The 22,470-nt window shown below is 37.2% G+C and overlaps 1 protein-coding gene across 1 annotated transcript in view; it reads right to left on the reverse strand.

Annotated features, from left to right (window-relative positions):
- The window catches only part of LOC149539875 (protein PSK SIMULATOR 1-like), a 139,451-nt gene that overhangs the window by 105,910 nt on the left and 11,071 nt on the right, over positions 1 to 22,470 (reverse strand). The window contains exon 2 of the mRNA XM_089801078.1: positions 18,985 to 19,310. Within this exon, the coding sequence (XP_089657204.1) occupies positions 18,985 to 19,310 (326 nt within the window). The remainder of the gene's footprint in view (positions 1 to 18,984; positions 19,311 to 22,470) is intronic.

Raw genomic sequence — 22,470 nt, forward strand, 5'->3', positions numbered from 1 at the left:
TTTGCAAAAAGAAAAGATTTCTATAGACAAAGCTCTTCAACCAATTAGGACATCTTGGAAAACTTTCAGCATAACTATTGTGTCTGATGGATGGAAAGACACAAGAAATTGACCATTGATAGATTACAATGTCTCCCAAAGGGGCAACGTTTTTTAGGGCTATTGATTGTGAAGGACAAGTTAAGGATTCACAATTCATTTCTAGAATTCTCATTGAGGCAATAGAGATGGTGGGCAGTGAGAATGTGGTTTAGGTGGTCACAGATAATGCCAAGAATTGTATGGGTGCAGGTGTTTTGGTTGAGTCTCGATACAACCATATTTTTTGGACACCATGCACCGTACACTCTCTCAAGTTGGTCATGCAACAAATTGGCACCCAAATAGATTGGGTGAAGCAAATATACCAATAGGGAGAGGAGATACAAATGTTTGTGAAAAACCATCACATGTCACAATCTATATTCAGATCATTCTCCAAGTTGGAGTTGTTGAAGGTAAATTTAAAATTGTAACTACTTCATTTCATTTATTTATTTATTTTAAATAAGTTTTATACTCATGTTCAATTATCAAATTATTTCTTCACCTTTTTTTCAGGGACAGAAGCTTGAGATCACTTCATCTTATACTTATCTGGGGGTTAAGTTTTCTGGGCTGCGGTTCAGTATGAGATCGGCGATTCTGCCCCGAGTCAACAAGGGTATGGGCCCTCTTACTCTGCTTGAGAAACAATGCTTTAGACATCACTTTCAAGATACCTCGTCTAAGTTATCCCTCTTGGACTCCCTTGTGCGGCCCAGTTCTTTATGGATCTGTGGTCTAGGGCCCATCTCTCCTTGGCTCTAACTAGGCATCGATCGAGCGGGTCAAGACATTGCTTTTGTGGTGCATCATTAGATGTCACATGTTTACTCCCCATAGTATCATTCTTGCTAAGTTCGGCACTCATCCAGTCTCGCGGCCATGTTTGATCCGATTTGGTTCCTCCATCGTCTACGTGGTTTTGCGGATTTGGTTGGTCACCGTGATCAGTACTCCTACTTAGCTTATTGTTCTTCGGTTACTATTGCAAATTCTGATTTTGGTCCTCGTGCTCGCTGTTGGTATGCACAAGCCTCTTCTTTGTTGGGATCGATTGGGATAGATATTAACCGCCTCCCCCCTTACTAGTTCTCGCTAAGTGCCCCAACTCATCTTTTCCCCTCATGACAGGAGTTAAATGAGCATGTCAGACTTGACATTTATAGACAGTACATTGCTACTACCTGGATTAACCTGCCTGTTGGTTTGCATCCGAGGATGTCCTTTTATGTGGAGCATTTTTTGGAGATCTCTGATGGGATTATTGTTCGTCCTAGCTACCTTTCTCGGTGGTGGTCTCATGCCCTGCATATCTCCTTGGGGTCCTTCTAATTTGGTTCTCACCGTCTTCAGGTTCAGACCAACCATCATATTGATAGGGGAGAGTGGATCTGTATGCTATGTACTTTAAATGGGACTGAGACTAAGATTCACCTTCTTTTGTCCTATCTACTATGAAATCAGAGGGAGATTTTTCTGTTTGTTTCGAGAGTGTTTCTCTATTTGTGATTTCTTCAATTACTATGATCAACGGTGTCTTGTACTTTATCTTCAGGAAGCCACTTTGCTCCGTGATAGCACCCTATAGTCACTCGTTCCTCACTGACAAACTTCTACTTAGCTCATTACTGTCTTTTTCATGCCATTATCTCCTTTGCATGGTGTGAAAAGGTCGTCTAGCTCTACCAGCTCCTCTGGCCATTCTAGATCGACCAAATCGATCAGATCTCGTACCGGCTATTTGCAGCAGCGACACTCCTCAACGAGTTCTCAAAGACAAAGCAAAGCTTCTACCCATTGGCAAGGTTATCTATTTGTGACTGATTTCTTTCTGCCTAGAAAGGACTCCTAGTCATTTCTCTTGGCCTTTCTCTATTTCTTTTCTTCTTCTTGTTTTGTTGTATGCTTTTATTTTTGGGCACATTTGGGTGCTCCTGTTGTTGCCCCATTGTTGTAACCTTCCAGTCCCATAGACCTTTTAGTGGTCATTTGTTGGACATTAATATCATTATCTTATCTTGTTTATAACTTTGATCTATATTTGTTGTCGCATTGTCAACTTGCTTAGGTTGCTAAGACTAGATTTGTATCTCATACTGTTGTTATGAAACGACTCCTCAAGGTGTGATCAGCATTGAGCCAAATGGTTATTTGTAACGAATGGGCTACATGGAAGGTTTCAAATTTAGAGAGAGTCTTGAAGGTTAGGGGTATGGTCTTGGGATGAGCATTAGTAGGCTCGTGTGCAATTTGTATTGGATTTCACCGAGCCTATCATGACTATGCTACACTTTACCGACAAATGCACCTTAATTGGGGGATGTGTACGATGGCATGGACACCATGATAGAAAAGGTAAAGCTACTACCCCATTGCACCTCCTTGAAAATGCCTTATCTCTAAGGTACTATAGCCAGGAAATACTTGCTATGCCAGATAGAATTTCACCATATGCAGATGAAGAAGTTGCTATTGGGTGCTACACTGCATTTGCAAGACTCTTCCCATATGATGAAATGCACAAAAAGGTGAGGCTAGAATTTGGCTTATTTGCTTCAGGATCAAAACTTACTCCATATGCTAAAAAGGACCAAAATGACATAGGAGCCATCACATGGTGGTACATGTATGGTCAACCATTCAAAAATCTAGAACCTCTTGCAATCAAGATCCTCTCACAAGTAAGTTTTCAATTTATTATTTATTTAGCAATTGTATACTACACTTTAGTGTTTAACATTCTCTAATTTGTTTTTCATTTGTATGTTTATTTTAATGAACACTATCTAGGTTGCAAGTTCTTCTTTTGTTGAACAGAATTGCAGTACATACTCCTATCTCAATTCAATGAAGCGCAATCGGTTGGGCTCAAATAAAGCCGAGGACTTGATTTATATACATACCAACTTGCATCTTTTGTCTCGTAAGGAGGATGGATACAAGGAAGGGTCAACCAAGCTTCGGGATGTAGCCCCTGAATGTGCAAACTTGGATGCAACACTTCATAATCTTACTGTGATGATTGATGATGATGTTGATAACATCATAGCACGTGCATCCAGCACAATTGGAACCATGTTTGGTTCAAATGAACTTGCAAGTGTTTCTGAAGAAGGAGATGATGAGAATGTGGATTTTTTTGAGAATCCTTATGATTCTGATTGACTGAATTTGATTTGTGAATCTTGAGCCTTGACTCTTGATTGATCAACATTGAACCATGAACTATGTTTTGATTTTGTAATTCGAATTGCATTGGAATCTTGAACTTGAGTAATTTACTAATTAGACATTACTGTTATTTCAATTTGAATATGCTAATTGCTACAGAATGGTTTATTTTTGTATATTTCTTGTATTTCTTTGCATACATAAATTATAGTATACATACATACATACATACATCTGTATGTGTATGGACACACCCAAACACATCCAAAATCCCAAAAAAAATCCGTGTATTAGGACATCGCAGCCGCATCAGCATCGGTAACTTAGGTCAAAAGTATAGATACAGGAGCAACCCCAAAAGACACCAAATCTAAGCCAAAGAAACCTTAACAAGTGATTGTCATTGTTGCACAAGTTCCCTATTTGTACACCTGCAAAATTGCAAAACTTCGTCATTTCGCAATCTATATGTTTGGCCTCTTGCGGAACAACGAAAGTTTTAATAATAAAAAGTGTAGTAGAAGAGTGCATTAATAATAAAAAAAATTCAGAGTTTTCCTACAATCGTTGCACTATTTTGTTGGTTTTGAAGTGTTAATGATCTATTGAACTGGAACTCTATGTTTTCTTGTAGAGTAGGATGTTAGCTTTCTTTTGAATCAAATTAGGTAAATTTTGATAAGTCCTATTGTGTTATAGGATCACTTTCTTAAGATAGGTCTTAGAACCCTAATCTAGTGAGGGTTTTGCAAAAAAAGCCCTTTGTGGACTTCAAGCAGTAAATATGCCCTCTCAAATAAAGTTTGTTTCTTATTCAAACTTATAGGAGCTGAGAGAAAAGAGAAGTCCTAGTCAGGCATCTCTATTGGACTGGTATAGTGGATTTACTAGTTTACTGATTCCATATTTACAAACGGGTGGTTTGGTGGTTGGAGATTGGTGGAATTGAGTTGTCTCTATAGGACTGACCTAGATTCAAATCAAGTTTGAAGCCTTGAGCTCAGTTGTTAATAGTTGATTCACATTGTGACCTAATTAGGCCTATTAGGCCTATTGTCCTAATAGTTGGTTTATCAGTCAAATGTGGAAGTTGGGTTGTGAAAGTCTGAAATTTGTTGGTCACCCAAAATGGGCATCTAAATCTGTGTTTAGTTGTTGGGGTCCTTTGGGTTTCTTAAAAGTTAAGCCCTGAAAACCAGTTTAAAAGGCCTAATTGTCAACTAGGTTTGTCCCTATTCTATTTTGTGCAAAATTTGGTTATGACACAATTGAATGGCCATGAAGTTGTCCTCATTGTGAACAATGAGCGATAAAACTTTGGTTCTCAATAGTGAGTCCACTAGCTTCCAACGCAGCTCTGCATCGGATTGATATCAAAGAAAGGAGATTAGGAAAAGTGAGTGTATGTCAGGAAGTGAAGGAGAAAATGATAGCAACATGCCTCCTAAGGGGATGAGTGCTGAAGTGGCAAGACAGTTCTAAGAGATGGAGGAATAAAATAGATTCCAAGAACAGGAGCTTAAGGAAAAGAATAGGTTCCTAGAAGAGGAATTTAGAAGACTCAAAGGCCCCGTTTGGTTGTAGGAATTGGGCAGGAATAGGAAAATCTAAATTCCCGCATTCGCTAATTTGATGTTTGTTTGCAAAATACAAGATTGGAATTAGAATTCGCCTATCTTAATTTGACCCCAAAATGAGCATAGCGAAATTCCTTAAAAAAGGTGGAATAAGAATAGCTTATTCTTATTCCAGTTTTTAATACACCCAAGTTGATGGGTTGTCAGGTCCGTGACTTTTCCATTTGATTGTATTTTGCCCACTCAAATGCATTTTTGGACTACTTTCTCCATTCATCATAAGATATAAACTAGGTCAACATTATTTAACGTTTAATATATGTTTTTTTTTAGATGACAAAAAAGGCTAATATTAGATTTGATATCTTTTCTAAACTTCCATAAAATTATCTTTACAAATAAATCTTGTGTTTAGTCTTATAATTAAAACTATGTTGAAAGATCATTTAGATATCATATTAATGATCTTGACTTATTCGTATTTTTATTTTCTTTAATATATTTGAAAATAAAATGATTTTAGTTTTGATCTTATAGTCATTAAAATAATTTGATTTAATTTATAATTAAACTTACAATATACAATATAATTTGCCATTTGAATTTCGATGAATTCAAAGGTTGTGGTATATCTTTCACTTATGAAGTCAATTAAAAAACAGGCTAATTAAAATAATTTGGCTCTTAAAAAATTAATAAATAAACCAATTTTTATAAATATAAAAAAATTGTTTATTTAAAATATTACCAAACTAAAAATAATAATTTAATTATTAAAATTTTAAAACAAACCTTATTCCAATTCTTATTTCAATTGTTGCAACCAAACATAGAATATGCATCTTTCGACTCCTCTTCCAAGTCAACCAAACAGGTCTGAATGATATTGTAGAACTTATTTTAAGAATGCACAAATACCATAAGAGAGCTTATTCCAATATAGATGAATGTCGCATTCGGCAATTCTTGCAGCCAAACGAGCCCAAAGGGAAGAGCAAAGAAATGCAATCAAATGGAGAAGAGGAAGGGGAAGAGGAGGAAGCCTCTAAGCAAGAACTTATTTTAAGAATGCACAAATACCATAAGAGAGCTTATTCCAATATAGATGAATGTCGCATTCGGCAATTCTTGTAGCCAAACGAGCCCAAAGGAAAGAGCAAAGAAATGCAATCAAATGGAGAAGAGGAAGGGGAAGAGGAGGAAGCCTCTAAGCAAGAACTAGAGATACATGTTGATCATAAGTGTTTCATTAATGCCCTTAAGTCAATTGGAAGAAAAGCCACATATGGCAAAAGTGGCATCCCTATGTTTTGTGGGAAAATGAATATAGATGAAGTCATGGATTGGACATAGGCTTTGGAGAATCATTTTGAGTGTGAATAAGTACCCAAGAATCAAAAGGTGAAAATTGCAAAGTCCAAGATGAAGGGGTCTGTGCAAAGTCCAAGATGAAGGGGTCTGCAATGACCTAGTGGAATTGTCTACAAGAGGAAAGGATTCAAGATGGGAAAAATGGAATCTCATCATTGCAAAGAACGGTTTCCAAGATTAGGAAAGTCTTTGTACCAAAAGACTATGAAGTATAGCTACGTAGAAAGGCAAAATTTTATACAAAAAGACATGGATGTTAGCAGTTACAATAAAGAATTTCATAGGCTTACTCTAAGGTCTAGAGTTCATGAAGTAGAAAAGTAAAAGGTGGCAAGTTATCTTAATGGGTTTAAGTTTGCTTTGCCTTTTGCTCATGTCTCTCGCCACCATTTACTTGTCCTTCGCAATTGTATTGAGTTGTTCAACTGTCCTTCCACAATTAGTGCATGTCACATCATATGCTTAGACCTCAGGTTTGTCAACCGTTAAGGATTCACCCACGTCACCATTTGTTTGTCAACATTTTGACCTTTGTTATCCACCTTAGTGTTTTCTATCTACCACATCCTTCTTTCCTTGGGTACCACCTCTATGGGTATTCTCACATCCTTGGCGTCCACTATTGGGGATTTTGTTCATCTTGTCCTTGGTTTGTCAACACTTCCCACCTTGGTATCCTTCCCCGAGGATTTTGTGCCCCATGTCATCCCTCCCTTTGCCATTTCTCTGGGAATTTTAACATTTAGCTAACCGCCTCCAGGGAATTGGATCATCTTGTCTCTTATGCCTAAGTGCCTACTCCCCTTCACTGCCTAGCTTGGTTTGTCAACTACTTTTTTGGACAAGGAATCCACCACTATATTACCCTCCCCATGGACATTAGATACTTTGAAGTTGTGAAAGACCTCAATTTTTTTTTCTGAATAATAGTTATTATCTTATTTAATTTCCACACATGATACTTTACTTCCCCAATTGCATTCACAATGATTTGTGAATCTCCCTCCAGATGTAATTGTTCCACCTTCATTCTTTTGGCCATTTCAACTACAACAAATGCTACCTTGACTTCTACCTCATTATTTGTTTAGTCCTCTAGCAAGAATTTTACCCTTTGAATCCCTCGCCACACATCCTGCTCCTAAAGGCCTCAGATTGGCAAAATGGTCAGCACTCCCCTCGGGATTCGTGAGATCGTTTAACCGCCTCTTGAAGATTCTATAAGTCTAGTGGTAGAATCCAACATTAATAAGTGGATCTTTTGGTGCAACGGCAACCACACTTATAACATGTGTGTGTGTGTTTGAGAGTTATTTTGTAATTGTACTTCTCACCATTTTGGTATTAGAGGCAAATAAAGGAGATTATCAACTCATGAAGTGTAGATTGCTCCAAGAACAGATCATAGGATTTGAAAGAAGCAATGCAACGAGCTTTGAAAAAGATTGTTGTGTAAAAAATAAGAAATTTGTTGAATGTACCATGCATAGAATAATGATTTTGCTACTACTAAATGAAGGAGAGGATTGTAGTTCTTAAGTGCTTCCAAAAGAAGACAATCGCAAAAATTGTAGCTAAAATTTTAAAGAAGTAGATAAAGATAAGATAGATCAGATAATTTTATTAATATCCAACAAGACACCACAAAGAGGGCCTAAGGGACTAACATAACACAATAAGAGAAGCCAACTAACAACGATGACACCAAAGCATGCCCATGATAAGTATAACAAATTACAAACAAGAGACGATGACCATCGCTAGCAAAGCTAGACATGTCTTGCCATGAAGAAGAAATCCAGAACCCTAGGATAAGAGGAAGCCTTGTGCCGCACCTTGAGCAGTTGGAAATGGAGAGTAGTTTTCGTGTGTAACTCTTATGAGGCTGCACACCTTGTGTGCCTAGATGTAGGGAGACCAAGGGACCACTTGGTACCCTAAGACAAAGAATATCGAGAAGGAAATTATGAGCTGATCCATGGTCTATCTCAAGGGAGACTGAATTTGTAAGGTGTGGTCCCGAAGCCTCGTGGTCTACTGAAGATATAGGGTCGAGTATTGTTGATCTGTGTACACTAAGAAGGATGAGAAAGCCTGACACCCTCTAAATAGACAGTAGAACCTCTTTTTGATCTCAGAGTAAATGGGGCAACGGAAGATAAAGTGCCTCCATCTCAGGCTCCCCCATGTCATAAAGTCAGCGGATCCGATCCTCCCTATCAATTTGGTGATCTATCCGGATACAAAGCTGGTGAGAGGCCACCCTAAAAGAGCCCAAGGAAATGCGAAACATGTGTCCAACGTCGGGAGAGGTATGAAGGTCGCATGATAACCCTATCCTATATATCAAGAAACTGATTCATAGAAGACCATTCTCAATTGCAACCACCTCAAGGGATTGACCCAATTCATGCAAATATACTACTTGTAGATGTCCATCCTTTACGTGCTAGTTCAACTACTAACAAGAAGGGAGATGAGCGGGTGTTAAGAATCTAACCTGGATAATCCACAAGTCTAATGGTGCAGATCGTACCTGGCTCTTCTCCTTATATATTCTCAATGAATGGCATTTGTAATAATTTATATGTTCTCTATAGGTGTCAACGATCTGTAGGTAAATACTTTAATTTGTCCTTGACTAATCTTAGTTAGACCTAACTAATATTTGCATTATGGTCGTAGGTTTAGGGATGATTAATTATTAGTTATATGCCAAGGGTTATGTCCCTTAAGGGACATACCCTCTAGGAGAATATATAGGAGGGTTATGAATGTAGTTTGGAGACACACAGATAACAATACTGTCTGATTTTCAAGCATTCGTATTCCCAAGGGTTTATAGCAGCAATTTCAATCACTCAAGTTTGTGAATAAAACCAAGATCAGTAGTTGTCATATATATCCGCCTTGAAGACCTAAACATACGAATTGTATCAAGGTTCATTCTAAGCCTAACTCGGTTCTAATCTTGATGTTTGATTTAAGTCTCAAACTTTGTAGAACTGTACAAGGTATCAGAGCCTTGTTATCAGATCTAGGGCTCTACAGATTTTCAATAATCAAACCTGTTTATATTCAGTAGCTATCTTCCATTTCAAATGGCATATACAATCAGGCCTAAAGACAAATTTGATGGAAAGGAACACTTTGAAGCATGGAAATTCATAATCTTGATGATTCTTGAAGAAAAAAATGTTAAACAGTTTGTTGATGGAGCATCCAAACAGCCACCAGTTGAACCTCACAAATCCATATGGACCAATGGAAATAGAAAAGCCATTCAAATCATCTTGGATGGAGTTAAGAATGACATTGTACCTATACTTACAAAACACCAAACTGCCTACAATATGATGAACGCATTACGGAATGCATTTGAAATAAATAATGCAACCAGGGTCCTTGCATTAAAAAGACAACTGAATCACCTCCAAATAAAGAAAGGAGAATCAATAAACTCTTAATTCCTACAAGTTGCTGGCATTAGAGATGAATTATCAAGCATAAGAACCATCATTAATGACACCGAACTAACACTCATGGCCATAGATGGATTGCCAGAATCATGGGAAACATTCGCACAAGGAATAAGTGCTAGAGATCAGCTTCTGGACTTTAACAGACTCAAGAATGATTGTCTTCAGGAAGAGTCAAGAAAACTTAAGAAAGGAGGAAAACCAAAAGTGGAAGATGAAGAACTTCACGTTCTTAATGCCAACTCTTATAAAGGCAAGAAAAAGCACTTCAAGAAGAAGAAGAGAAATCAGAAGAATGGAAAGCCCAAGAAAGACCTTTCTAAAATAAAGTGTTTCAAATGTGAAAAATTTGGACACTATAGATCAAATTGTCCGGAAAATTCCAAACAACAAGCAAATTGTACAAATGTTATTAGAGAAGAAGAAACTTATGACCCTGAGAACCGTATCTTGCATTCCTCTCTATCAAATGAAATCTCAAATAAGGCATGGGTAATTGATAGTGGATCCTCCAAACATATAACTGGATACAAAGAAACTCTAGATTCCTTGTCAGAGAAAGTTAACAATGAAGTTACTACGGGTGATAACTCTGCACACTCAGTTGAAGGAATTGGTAGCTGCACTTTGAAGCTAAAGGCAGGAAATACTCTTCTTCTTAAAGATGTACTATATGTACCAGGGATTAAAAGAAACCTAATCTCAATTACAGCATTAGAAGATGATGGACACAATGTCGCATTCGTGGATGGCAAAGTATTAACTTGGGCTAAGAATTCTTCTATCAAGAAAGCTAAAGTAATTGGTCAAAGAAAGGGATATTTGTATGAACTGAATATAGAATCCAGTAGATCCATTCAAGCCCTAGTTCATGAGGCAGATGATTCAAATGAAATATGGCACAGAAGATTAGGGCATCTAAACTTTAAACCTTATCAACGATGGAAAAGATGGTTACTGGATTACCTAAATTAAATAAAGATCACCCTAGTATTTGTAAAGGGTGTGCTCTGGGTAAAAGTACTAGAAGTCCCTTTCATGATAGTACTAGGAAAACAAATAATGTACTTGAGTTAATTCATTCAAATTTATGTGGACCTACGTCTGTCCCCTCTCTTGGAGGATTCTGGTATTATATCTTGTTCATAGATGACTTCTCTAGGAAAACATGGATCTATTTTTTTAAATGCAAGGAATCAAAAGAAATCCTACAAAGATTTAAAGAATTCAAAGCATTAACTGAAAATTTTTCAGGACATAAAATCAAAACCCTTAGAACAGATAATGGAGGAGAATATACCTCAGATTTATTTAAAAGATTTTGTAAAGAATCGGGGATGAAGAGGGAGTATATTGTTCCTTATAACCCTGAACAAAACAGGGTAGCTGAAGAAGAATAGGACAATTATAGAAGCTGCTAGGGCTATGATTTTTGACCAAAATCTAGAATACTATCTTTCAGCAGAAGCCTCTTGTACTGCTGTATATATTCAAAACAGAAGCCCTCACTCCTATCTTAAAGATAAGACCCCTGAAGAAATATTTACTAAAGTAAAACCCAATATAAGTCATCTCAGAATTTTTGGATGTCTTGTATACATTCATGTTCCAAAGGAAAAAAGAACCAAATTAGAACCATCTGAGAGGAAGGGGATCTTTGTAGGGTATAGTGAAACTTCTAAAGCATATAGAATTTTCATCCCTGGACAGAAAACTATTGAACTTAGTAGATATGTAGTCTTTGAGGAAAATCTTGCATTCAAAAGAGCCATAAGTTCCAATGAACCCTCTCCTTGATCAAATTCTGAAAGAATTAGTGAATCTGAATCCCAAAGGGAGAACCTAGAAGAGGTCGAAAATGAAAATATGAATCTTGAGGAAAATTCAAAGAAAAGACCACTTTGGGCCATAAAAACAGTTGAAGCAGCTCAAGACTTTGTTGCACCTTCAAGATCAGTCAGAGAAAGTAAAAGACCTAAAAGATTCTCTGGTTATACAGCAAATATGAATGATTTATCCAAAACAAAGCCATCCAATCCTTCTGATGCTATTAACCATCCAGCCTAGAAAGAAGCTATGACAGAAGAATACCAGTCAATTATGAAAAATGATGTTTGGGAAATAGTTCAAAGGCCAAAAGGGAAATCTGTTGTTTCTTCCAAATGGATAATTCAAAATAAAGCATGCTGCTGATGGAAGTATTGAGAAATATAAAGCCATATTTGTAGCCAGAGGTTTTTCTCAAAAGGAAGGGATTGATTACGAAGAAACCTTTGCTCTTGTTGCCAGATATACTACCGTTCAAGTTGTCTTAGAAAGTGTCGCATCTAAGGGATGGAAGGTACATCAGATGGATGTAAAAACAGCATTTCTCAATGGAAAGATTTCAGAAGAAGTCTATCTGGAGCAACTAGAAGGATTTGAAACCCATGATCCTAACGCCTTTGTTTGCAGACTCAAGAAAGCTCTTTATGGGCTTAAACAGGCTCCCAGGACCTGGTATGAAAGGATTGATAAATATCTCACCGGCTTAAGATTCTCTAAGAATGAAGCCGATCCAAACTTGTATTATAAAAGAGATAAAGATGGTATGGTAATATTGATATTGTATGTTGATGATTTATTAATCATAGGTGATGATCATCTTATAGATCAGTGCAAGAAAGATCTAACTAGAGAATTCGAGATGAAAGACTTGGGTCTTCTCCATTACTTCCTAAGATTGGAAGTACGATAGAATGCTGATAATATCATACTGAATCAAGAAAAGTACACTTCACATATCTTGAAGAAATTTGGAATGTGGAATTGCAAGTCTATGTCTTCTCCAATGGAGACCAATTTGCATAAACTTAAAGAAGTAGTTGCAGAATCACCTCCAATAGATTCTACTCTATACAGACAGATGATTGGGTCCCTGATGTATCTAGTAAATACAAGACCTGATATTTGCTATGTTGTTCATGCTTTAAGTCAGTTTATGTGTGAACCTAAGGAGATTCACCTAGTTGCTGTCAAACACATTATGAGATACCTACAAGGCACTCTTAAGTATGGACTCAAATATGAGAAAGTTGATTTAGACTTGCATGGATTCACCGATTCAGATTGGGGTGGAAGTGTTAAAGATAGGAAAAGCACTTCAGGATGCTGTTTCAGTTTAGGATCAGCTATGATTTCATGGATATGCAGAAAACAGTCTTCAGTAGCTCAGAGCTCCACAAATGCAGAATACATTGCAACAGTAATGGCCTCTCGAGAAGCAATATGGCTGAGGAAGTTACTTGTGGGATTATTTGGGTAAGCCATGAATCCTACGATCATTCATTGTGATAATCAAAGTTCCATCAAACTCTCGGTGAATCCAGTTTTCCATGAAAAATCCAAGCATATTGAGATTCCTTACCATTATGTAAGAGATATGGTAGATAGGAATTCTGTAAAATTGGAATACATTTGTACTGCAGATCAGACCGCAAATATACTCACCAAACCTCTATCTAGAGTAAAGATAGAACGTTTCAGAAAGAGACTTGGTATGGTTGAGTTGTAATTCATTTGTACTCTTCTGATTATTAATAAAATAAAAAAATTTATTTTGTTAGGGTATTGACTGTTATGGGCTCCACCATGTGTAATCATTATTAAAGAGGTGACGATCTCTGAATTAATGAATACTTGTGCAAAAGGCATTATAAGAGGTGACGATCTCTTAGATAATGTCCTTAACAGTAGATTTTACTGTAAGATCCAGGTGAATTTTAGATCGTCTTGTGACATTGACATTGATTTGTTCATGGGTCACAACTTGGATAAAGGAAGAATTCTAGAAATTCTTCGGGTTTATCCTGTATTCTGGTAGATCTTAAATTCAGGATCTAGTTGTGATTTAGAAATACCAATTTCCATGAGTCACAACATGTATCTTATCACTAGTAGCAGTGATTTGTCAGATCACAGGTTTAGTAATATGACTTTTATCATGTGTTCTATGATACTACGTAAGAAGAGACAGACAGATATACAGTATTAATTCTTGCTTAAACATCTATATTGATGTTGCTAGATATGATATCTCTCTGTAGGATTATCAAGTTAAGAGGGAGTGTTAAAAATCTAAACTGGATAATCCACAGGTCTAATGGTGCAGATCGCACCTGGCTCTTCTCCTTATATATTCTCAATGAATGGCATTTGTAATAATTTATATGCGCTCGATAGGTGCTGGCGATCTGTAGGTAAATACTTTAAATTGTCCTTGACTAATCTTAGTTAGACCTAACTAACATTTGCATTCTGGTCGCAGGTTTAGGGATGATTAATTATTAGTTATATGCCAAGGGTTATGCCCCTTAAGGGACATACCCTCTAGGAGAATATATAGGAGGGTTATGAATGTAGTTTGGAGACACACAGATAACCATACAGTCTAATCTTCAAGCATTCGTATTCCCAAGGGTTTATAGCAGCAATTTCAATCACTCAAGTTTGTGAATAAAACCAAGATCAGTAGTTGTCATATATATCCGCCTTAAAGACCTGAACATACAAATTGTATCAAGGTTCATTCTAAGCCTAACTCAGTTCTGATCTTCAAGTCTGATTTAAGTCTCAGAATTTGTAGAACTGTACAGCGGGGGCATCCAAGGAGTACTGGAAAGGAGGAAGGAGGTCCATCTCAATCCCCACCGACCTTAGCAAAGCAAAAACCTAGGCATAACAACACTGGGCCCGACAAGTGGAGTCAACATCCGCAATCTCCTCCAATGAGTGATAGGCCAAGTAAGAGTATCTATGCTGCCCCACATCTGAATCTGCAAAGCATCGAAGATGGTAGAGAAACCAAACAAGGTCAAAGATGGCCCCAAGTCTCAGAGGGTGTGCCCCAAACTCGATATTGTGAGTAGACTAGTGACATCTAATGATATGTCTGAGAAAAAGAGTCCAAAATCTCTCTGCCAAAGCCCAATCCGACTCCAAGAGAGAAGGCCCCACCCCCAGGCCACAGAACCATAAAGCACAGTCAGCCCAGTCTGAGCATCCAAGAGAGTCATCTTGGACATTGTATCTTGGAAATGAAGTCAGAAAAACTGTCGCTCAAGCAGAGCGAGGGAGCCATACCCTTTGCTAAGGTAGGTTGCGTGGCAGGTCTCATGTTGAAACAAGGACTAGAAAACTTGGCCCCCAAATATGTATATGAAGAAGACATCTCAACCTCCACGCTCTGGAAGAAGTGGAGATGAGAGGTCTTCAAGCAATTGAAGACCATCACCCGAGTCTTGTCCAAGTTAACCACCAGCTACCACAAGTCATAGAAGTTAGGCCATCAAGTAGCTGTTGAAAACCCTCCAGGGAAGAGGCTAAGTGAACCACATTGTCCACAAAAAGCAAAATGGAGATCAAGGTCTGATGTAAGAAGTAATCATCATCCTGGAGCGAGTGCTCCCAAAGGAAAGCCTCCAGCTTTTAGGCACCTTTCAGCTTTTAGGCACCTTTATCAAAGGTAAGAATACCTTTGAAAGGAACCACAATGCACGATAATAATGAATTTGATTGTGTATGAAGTGTTTTACTATAGAAACATTTGCAGATTCTACTTAAAACCCAACCTCAGTTGAATGTCCATAACTTTCTCATTTTTTAACGAAATCAAGAAATTCAAAATGTTCAGGAAAGTTACGAATAAGGAGCGTCAAAACATAAAAATCATTTTGAAGAGTTCATGCAGATAAATGAGTAGTTTTAGTTAAAGATGAGAAGTTTTCATTAAAATATTGTGAATTTGATGAATATTATGTTTGTACCTAAACTTTGATAAAGGTATTTGCAAATTGTAGCAATGGAAAGATGTTTTGGAGACTGAAGATAGCAGCAGAAAAGGAGAGTTGTGTCAAGAATTCTTACAGCTCGCATAGCTGTAATGGAAAGAGGAAGTATGACTACATAAACCTAGAAGAACAAGGATTGCTCAAGGGGTTCGAAAGGAGGAAACCAGAAATGCCAAACGGCCAAGAAGTGAGAAGCTTGGTCAGGTGTGTGTGGCAGGGTGGTGCCCTCTTACTATAGAGGTTATTTGTAGTTCATAGTGGGAAGAAAGAAGCTCACAGAGGAAAATGAAGATTGACTATGGATAGTCATTTACAGAAATCAGGAGAAAGCCACAAAGATGCCACATTAGTTGGCAGAAGGAAATGTGATGAAGAAATTGATACAGGATTACCTGATATCAAAGAACGGCTAAATGTGCTAAAGAATCTGCTACAACAAAGTGAGGAGAACCAGAGAAGCAGGTGGAACATGAGGAAAAGGGTCAAATGGCCTATTGAGAAATTATTGAAAAGGAAGTTGGTACGAAAAGTGAGACATGGGCTGAAAGAAGAACTCAGGGCAGCTGAGTACGAGGGATCAGTTCACATAAGTGAAATTGAGCAAGGATAAATTATTGGAGATGCTGATGCAAGACATGATGATAGTCTCATTCGGTATATGGAATGGTCAGGTCAGTGCAAGGAGATGATGCTAAAAGCATCAATAGAGGTCGAGGAATCTCTAGTTTTTCAAACTAGTTATTTGAGTGCAATTTATGGTAGTGATGATGGAGAATTTCCTCATGAATGCAATACCAAAGAAACTCCAATCAATGGAATTTTGGATGAAATTCTTATATCAAGAGAAAGATATATGGACTTTTGAGGGAAAAGTGAAGCTCTTGAAAGGACATTAGTGATGAGTATGGCATGGATTTTACAAATTTGGTTCAAGGTAATTTTAGTGATTGGTGTGAAGAATTGAAACTTCTGAAAGAGAGATTAGTAAATCAAGACGTGCATATTCCATATACAAAATTGGAGATGGCAGTAGATGAAATTGTCTTGATACTGCTGAAGAAGCTACAAGGCATAAGCAGCAGCAGATTACTAAGCAAATGTATAAACCAAAAATTTGCAAGAGTTTTTTTACTCTTATGCACAAGGAAGATATGCAGCATCGAGTGAGAAATGATAGCAAGTTTTAGCAGTCAAGGATGCACTCAGATGATGAAAGTGACAGGTTGTGGATGCTGATGAAGAGGATGACCAAGGGAAGGTATAGCAAGAAGAAAAAAACCACTAGCAAGAAAGAACAACTGACTGTAAGGATTTGCATCAGCAAGGAAAGTCAACAACAACAACATAGCATTTGGAAGCACTAGAATATTATATGCAACAGCAACAACAGAACACGAGCAATTGCAACACTTTGGGATCTAGGGAACTTAAAAATCAATGAAACATGAACAGCAGTCCACAAATAAGTTTTTATTCCCTGGGAGTCTAGGGCAGGTGCATGTTTCGGTTATTTTGCTTTTTGTCTTCATTAATAAATGGGGGGTTGTTTTAACAATAATATAAGAGGTTGAACTGTTTTCTAAATAATGGGATCCTAATTGGATCCATTGAAATATTAATTTAGTTTATTGTAATGCATAAAATGAGGCAGTATTGCAGCCTCGGGGTCAGGGGAAAGTCGCGCACAAAAAAAAAAGAACATCAGTGTACTCTGAGAAAATAAAAAAGAGTACACTGGTTTTTTTTTTTGGTGTGTGACTTCTCCAAAATGTTGAAAGAAATATATCATTATATTTTTTATATAAAACAATCAAAACATTTCCACTGTCAATATGCACAACGGAAAACACTTTTTGTCCCATCATATTAATTCAGTTTATCGTAATGCATAAAATGAGGCAGTATTGCAGCCTCAGGGTCAGGGAAAAGTCGTGCACAAAAAAAAAGAACATATCAGTGTACTCTCAGAAAATAAAAGAGAGTACACTGGTATTTTTTTTTTGTGTGTGACTTCTCCAAAATGTTGAAATAAATCTATCGTTATATTTTTTATATAAAACAATCAAAACATTTCCACTGTCAATATGCACAACAGAAAATACTTTTTATCCCATCATACTCATTCTTTTTATTTTGAATTCTTTTCGAATAACACTCGAAAATTTTCACAGGTTCATCTAACACAACAAATGGAAAGGAACGGACGGGAATGGAATCAAGAGCGAGCGCTTAATTGTCATACTCAACCCAAGAACAAAGGTTGGTAGATAGTAAATTTCAAACAAGAAGCAAATGCTGTTTTCCCTTTCACTACTTCGCACTCCAGGCAAGTGTGCGCCGAAGACAGGCTCCTTTTCCCTGGCTTAGAAACTCAAATACAATTATGAAAAGAAAATTCATAGAGGTTAACTGCAAGTTAAAAATAATAAATTTCAGCTCATGATTTCATTTTTCAAAATAGATTTTGACTTTTCTCAGTTCATTCATATAGGTCCCTCCCAGGTCATGTCCTGGGCATAACCAGGTTGAGCCCAAGCCATGATCTGTAGCCAAAGCCATTTAAGACAGGGACAGACCCATGTACATATCTATCCACTATCCAGCAAATTAGGTTCTATGCGATATGTAGTAATTATTAAACATTCGTTCTGACCATTTGGATTGTGTCTACACGAGCTTTATAGGGCCGCCTAATAAAATTGTATAGTTGTGTGTTTTCCTAAAATATTTTCGATGCATGCTACCAAAGGGAAGCATAATATGTCAATGGCTCATCATCTGATGTAGGCAAATTACAGTAGTATAATCACAAATTGCTTATTCTTCAACCCCCATAATGTCAGTTTCCATATCTCAGTGCCAATGAGAGGATACATATTTATCCACTATCCAGTAAACTAGGTTCTATGCAATATGCTAATAATCATTATTCGTTTTAACCATTTGGATTGTGTCTAATCGTGCTTTATATGGCCATCTAATAAAATTGTATAATTGTGTGTTTTTCAAAAATATTTTCGATGCATGCTACCAAAGGTAAGCAATCATCATCTGATGTAGGCAAATTACAGTTGTATAATCACAAATTGCTTATTCTTCAACCGCCATAATGTCAGTTTCCATATCTCAGTGCCAATGAAAGGATACCAGCTTCAAAACTCAGCTTTTGCATGGTGACAGAACTGTGAAACAGAACTACACTGGTAGCTAAGATGATGTAAGTAGAAAGCCACACCTAACATAGACTTCAATAATTTTCCTAAAGTTGTGTCACCAAATAACAAATCGGATAACCTTCTCTTTAAAATATTTCTAAATACAGTAGGCTAAAGTACAAATAACATGACCTTCAATATACATCAAATTATATAGCCTGAGAAAATAAAGAACTTTAATCACTTATGACTACTTCCCAATCACCACAAAAGGAAAGCATAGTCAGTTCAAATATATTACAAAGCTTTAAGCGCTGACCTTTTGTCTGCAGCCACAATTCGCATTAGCTCATCCATGTCATTGGAGACAAGTATTTGGACACCTTCAGAGTGAAGAATTTCCTCTTTCAAGAACCTAATGTTGTCTTCTGAAAGAGATTGCATAAGATTTGATCCCTTAACAACTGTATTAGCAACCTCAAACGACAAGATCGCTATTTTGTTTCCCTTGGGAGCACCACCTGATGCAAAACCACTCGAAAGATTTAAGTTGGTCATGCTGCTTCCAAGGGTATCTAAAGCCTCCACTGCCTTTCCAAGACCAAGTGTCCCAGCTCTCCCTAACAGAGATCCAACTTCTGAAACCTGTCAAAACATCCAAATTTATATTTTGCATAATTAGTAATGTACAGCCACTGATATAACAAAAGTATCATAAAATCATAGAACTCCAAGCTTTGGTCTTATTATTGGAGTGATACTTGAATCTTGGAAGAATCGGAAAACTGGAGGGATAAGTGCCTGAAAAGAACTATACAGTTTATGGTTCATGCAATCTAAGATTACCTTTGATTGGAAGATATCAAACTCGTGGAGAAAACTGACAAATAAGGTTAATTATGCCCTTAGAAATTCAATTATTGATCAGGTTATGAAGCACAAAACTTCTAGCACATATACAGTTTCACTAGTCACATGGTAGTTTTAAAATTTTCTATTTTCCAATGAGTTACCTTGATTAGGGCTTTCAGAGTGCCCCAAATCTAATGTCATCGATAAATAGGAGCTAAAAACTGAAGAGTAGGGCAACAGTAGCAGAATTTTCTTGTTATTTTGCACAATTCCAAATATCCGTGTACATAGGATTGAATCATAATTGATATTAATTTGAATCTATGATTGCACTTGTGTGGATTGCTGTTTCAATAGTGCTAATGTTTCAATCTGCAATATGCTAATGCCATTAAATATATTAAGATCTTCTCTGAAGATGGATGGGATGGATAATGCAAAATGCCTGACAAAATCTTTGAGATATCTACTTACCCAAAAATGCTCCAGCAATTGCAAAAATATTCAATCTAAAGTGATATCAATGTGGAAGTTAGGATATATTTCTCATGACACAACCATTGCACATCCTACAAATTTTGGAGAAAAACTTTGAAATTTTTTTCCAAAAAATTCTAGAGTAGACACATCATTGTTTTGACTCGAGCATAGTTGTAATTTGGAAAAGGATATTTGAATAAATACCATCTCTGAAACTAAGAGGTATTTAGATTAACATTTGAAATGGTGGATTAACTGTAAAATTAAAATAACAAAAGTCGACTTGAAGGACATGACAATGTTGCATTTGTCTTGCATAGAAAATGGCAGCCGTTTAGGTCCTAGGTAATCAAGACACCCCTGCCTCCCTAAATTTAATCTAACCAACCCTTGTATGAATCACTTATTTCCAGTTCCAATTCTCTGATCTACTTGTAACAGTCTGGTTGCAGTCAGCATACAATGCCTAAAGTTATGTTTAATAAATTATTTATTTGGTAATGTCTTATTCATTCAAAATTAGGTTTGTTGTCTCTCTTGGGTAGCTGAGAGTGTCGGTTGATGCTTAAGGAAGGTAGTACGGTATAGTCGAATGAACTGTAATCCTTGGCCAGCCATCTTTGGTCTTCTTCTCTAGAGTATACTGTCAGAAAATAAAGATATATATTACTCTCGTATCTTATATGCATTGCCATCTTGATCATTATTTCATATATGTAATTTACCATGCATGACAGTAAACAATTGATGTTGTTGCCTTAAAAGAAATCAGGTCAGAGTTCTGTGATTCATGCCCTTAAATCCCAATAAAGGCAAGGAAAGGCCAAAAGGTGGTCAAGACAAAGCAATCAAGCGATCTTTAAGGATTGCAGAACAAAGAGAACAAAGGAGAATATTACAAGAAACATGCAAGGAAAATATAATTAGATATTTCCCAAGTTGAAGCCCATCCCAAGAACTGAGTAAAAGCCGAAGCATTAGTTGGGAGAAAAGAAAAGGAAACCATCCAACAAGGAAGGCACAAATCGTACAGGGAGAGAATGGGAGTATATTGCTAGACACTTACCACTTCTAGATGAAACATATTCTGACCTCGCTGAACAAGCTAACAACCCATTAGCACAATCAACATCAGAGTAGGAGTGTGAAGAAGGAATCTTGAACTGATAAACATATCCAGAGGATTGATAATCTATCCATCTTAGGAGAACCCAGAATTGGAGGATACAAAACAAAGACCCCTAGACAAAGGGCGTATAGTAATAAGTCAAAGTCTGAAAGTACCTGAAGTGTTGGAGACACATGAAGTAAATGTGTAGAGGATGCACACATGGTCAAGAGTGTAGGGAAAGCACCAGAACGTAGCAATCAAAACAACCCACCCAAGACTGACACACAAGGGAGCAAGAAGGTGAGAAAGATGGTGATTCCTCCGATAAATCCAAATGTGGGTCAGCCGGAACTGCCTGAGTTCACAGGTGGCAAGTTAGATTATCCTATGAGGCACTGCAAGACATGTGAGACTAGTTGGATAGCAAGTGGTCAAGAGGACTAAGACTACCAGCTGAGAGTGTTTCCAGCAACGCTACTAGGTACAATCATTGACTGGTTCACAAAATCAGATGCTTCATCCATAGTCTCCTAAGATGCATTGAAGAAGGCATTTGAGGTTGAGTTTAAACTGCTATACAACAACAATGAGATCAGAACCGAATTTACAACACCAAAGAAGGGAACAGTGAGAATGTATAAGGTTACATTCACAGGCTCAGAATTGTTGGGCAAGTTAGAGAACAACTAGTTGAGGAGTTGACGAAGAGGTGGTTCAATGAGGGGTTGACTCCCCCCATTGAGCATGAAGATGAAAAGTGTCCCCATCCTCGTAAACTAATGCCTACAATCAGATGATGGAGATCAAGAGCAGAAACAAGACATCCTCCTAGGGGAAGAGGAAGATGGCCGATGAAGAGAGCACCAAGGGTAGTAAGTGTAACAATGATAAAACAAAACAGTCTAGGCCCAACAATGAGATATAATGAGAATGATGAAAGAATTGAAGGCCAAAAAAGGAACCAAAAAAGAAAGCAATGAAAAATGGTGTACTAAGTGCATAATTGAGGGGCAATGGATAGGAAGTTTTCCTAAAGTAATTATGAGATTTTCTAAGTAATGGGTCATTTGATAAAGCAATGTCCATGTAATTTAAACACTAAAAGAACAGAAGTACTCTACACAAAGAGTGTCAACTACATCAAAACCACAAAATATATCGCCAAGCAATTATGGAAATCAATGAGGACGAAATAAAATACGGTAGACCCCAAAGGATGTTCTATCATTCAATGTTAACAATATAGTGAATGGGGCCACTTTGTGAGACACTACCAAAATAAGAAAGACCACATACAATTATTGTCCAAATGTTGTCGACCAAGAGACCACAAAGACACCAACTACCCAAAGGAACAAGACA

Source organism: Cupressus sempervirens, chromosome 9 (genome assembly GCF_028749045.1).
Source record: "Cupressus sempervirens isolate cs-2001-9-10 chromosome 9, ASM2874904v1, whole genome shotgun sequence".
Lineage (NCBI taxonomy): Eukaryota > Viridiplantae > Streptophyta > Pinopsida > Cupressales > Cupressaceae > Cupressus > Cupressus sempervirens.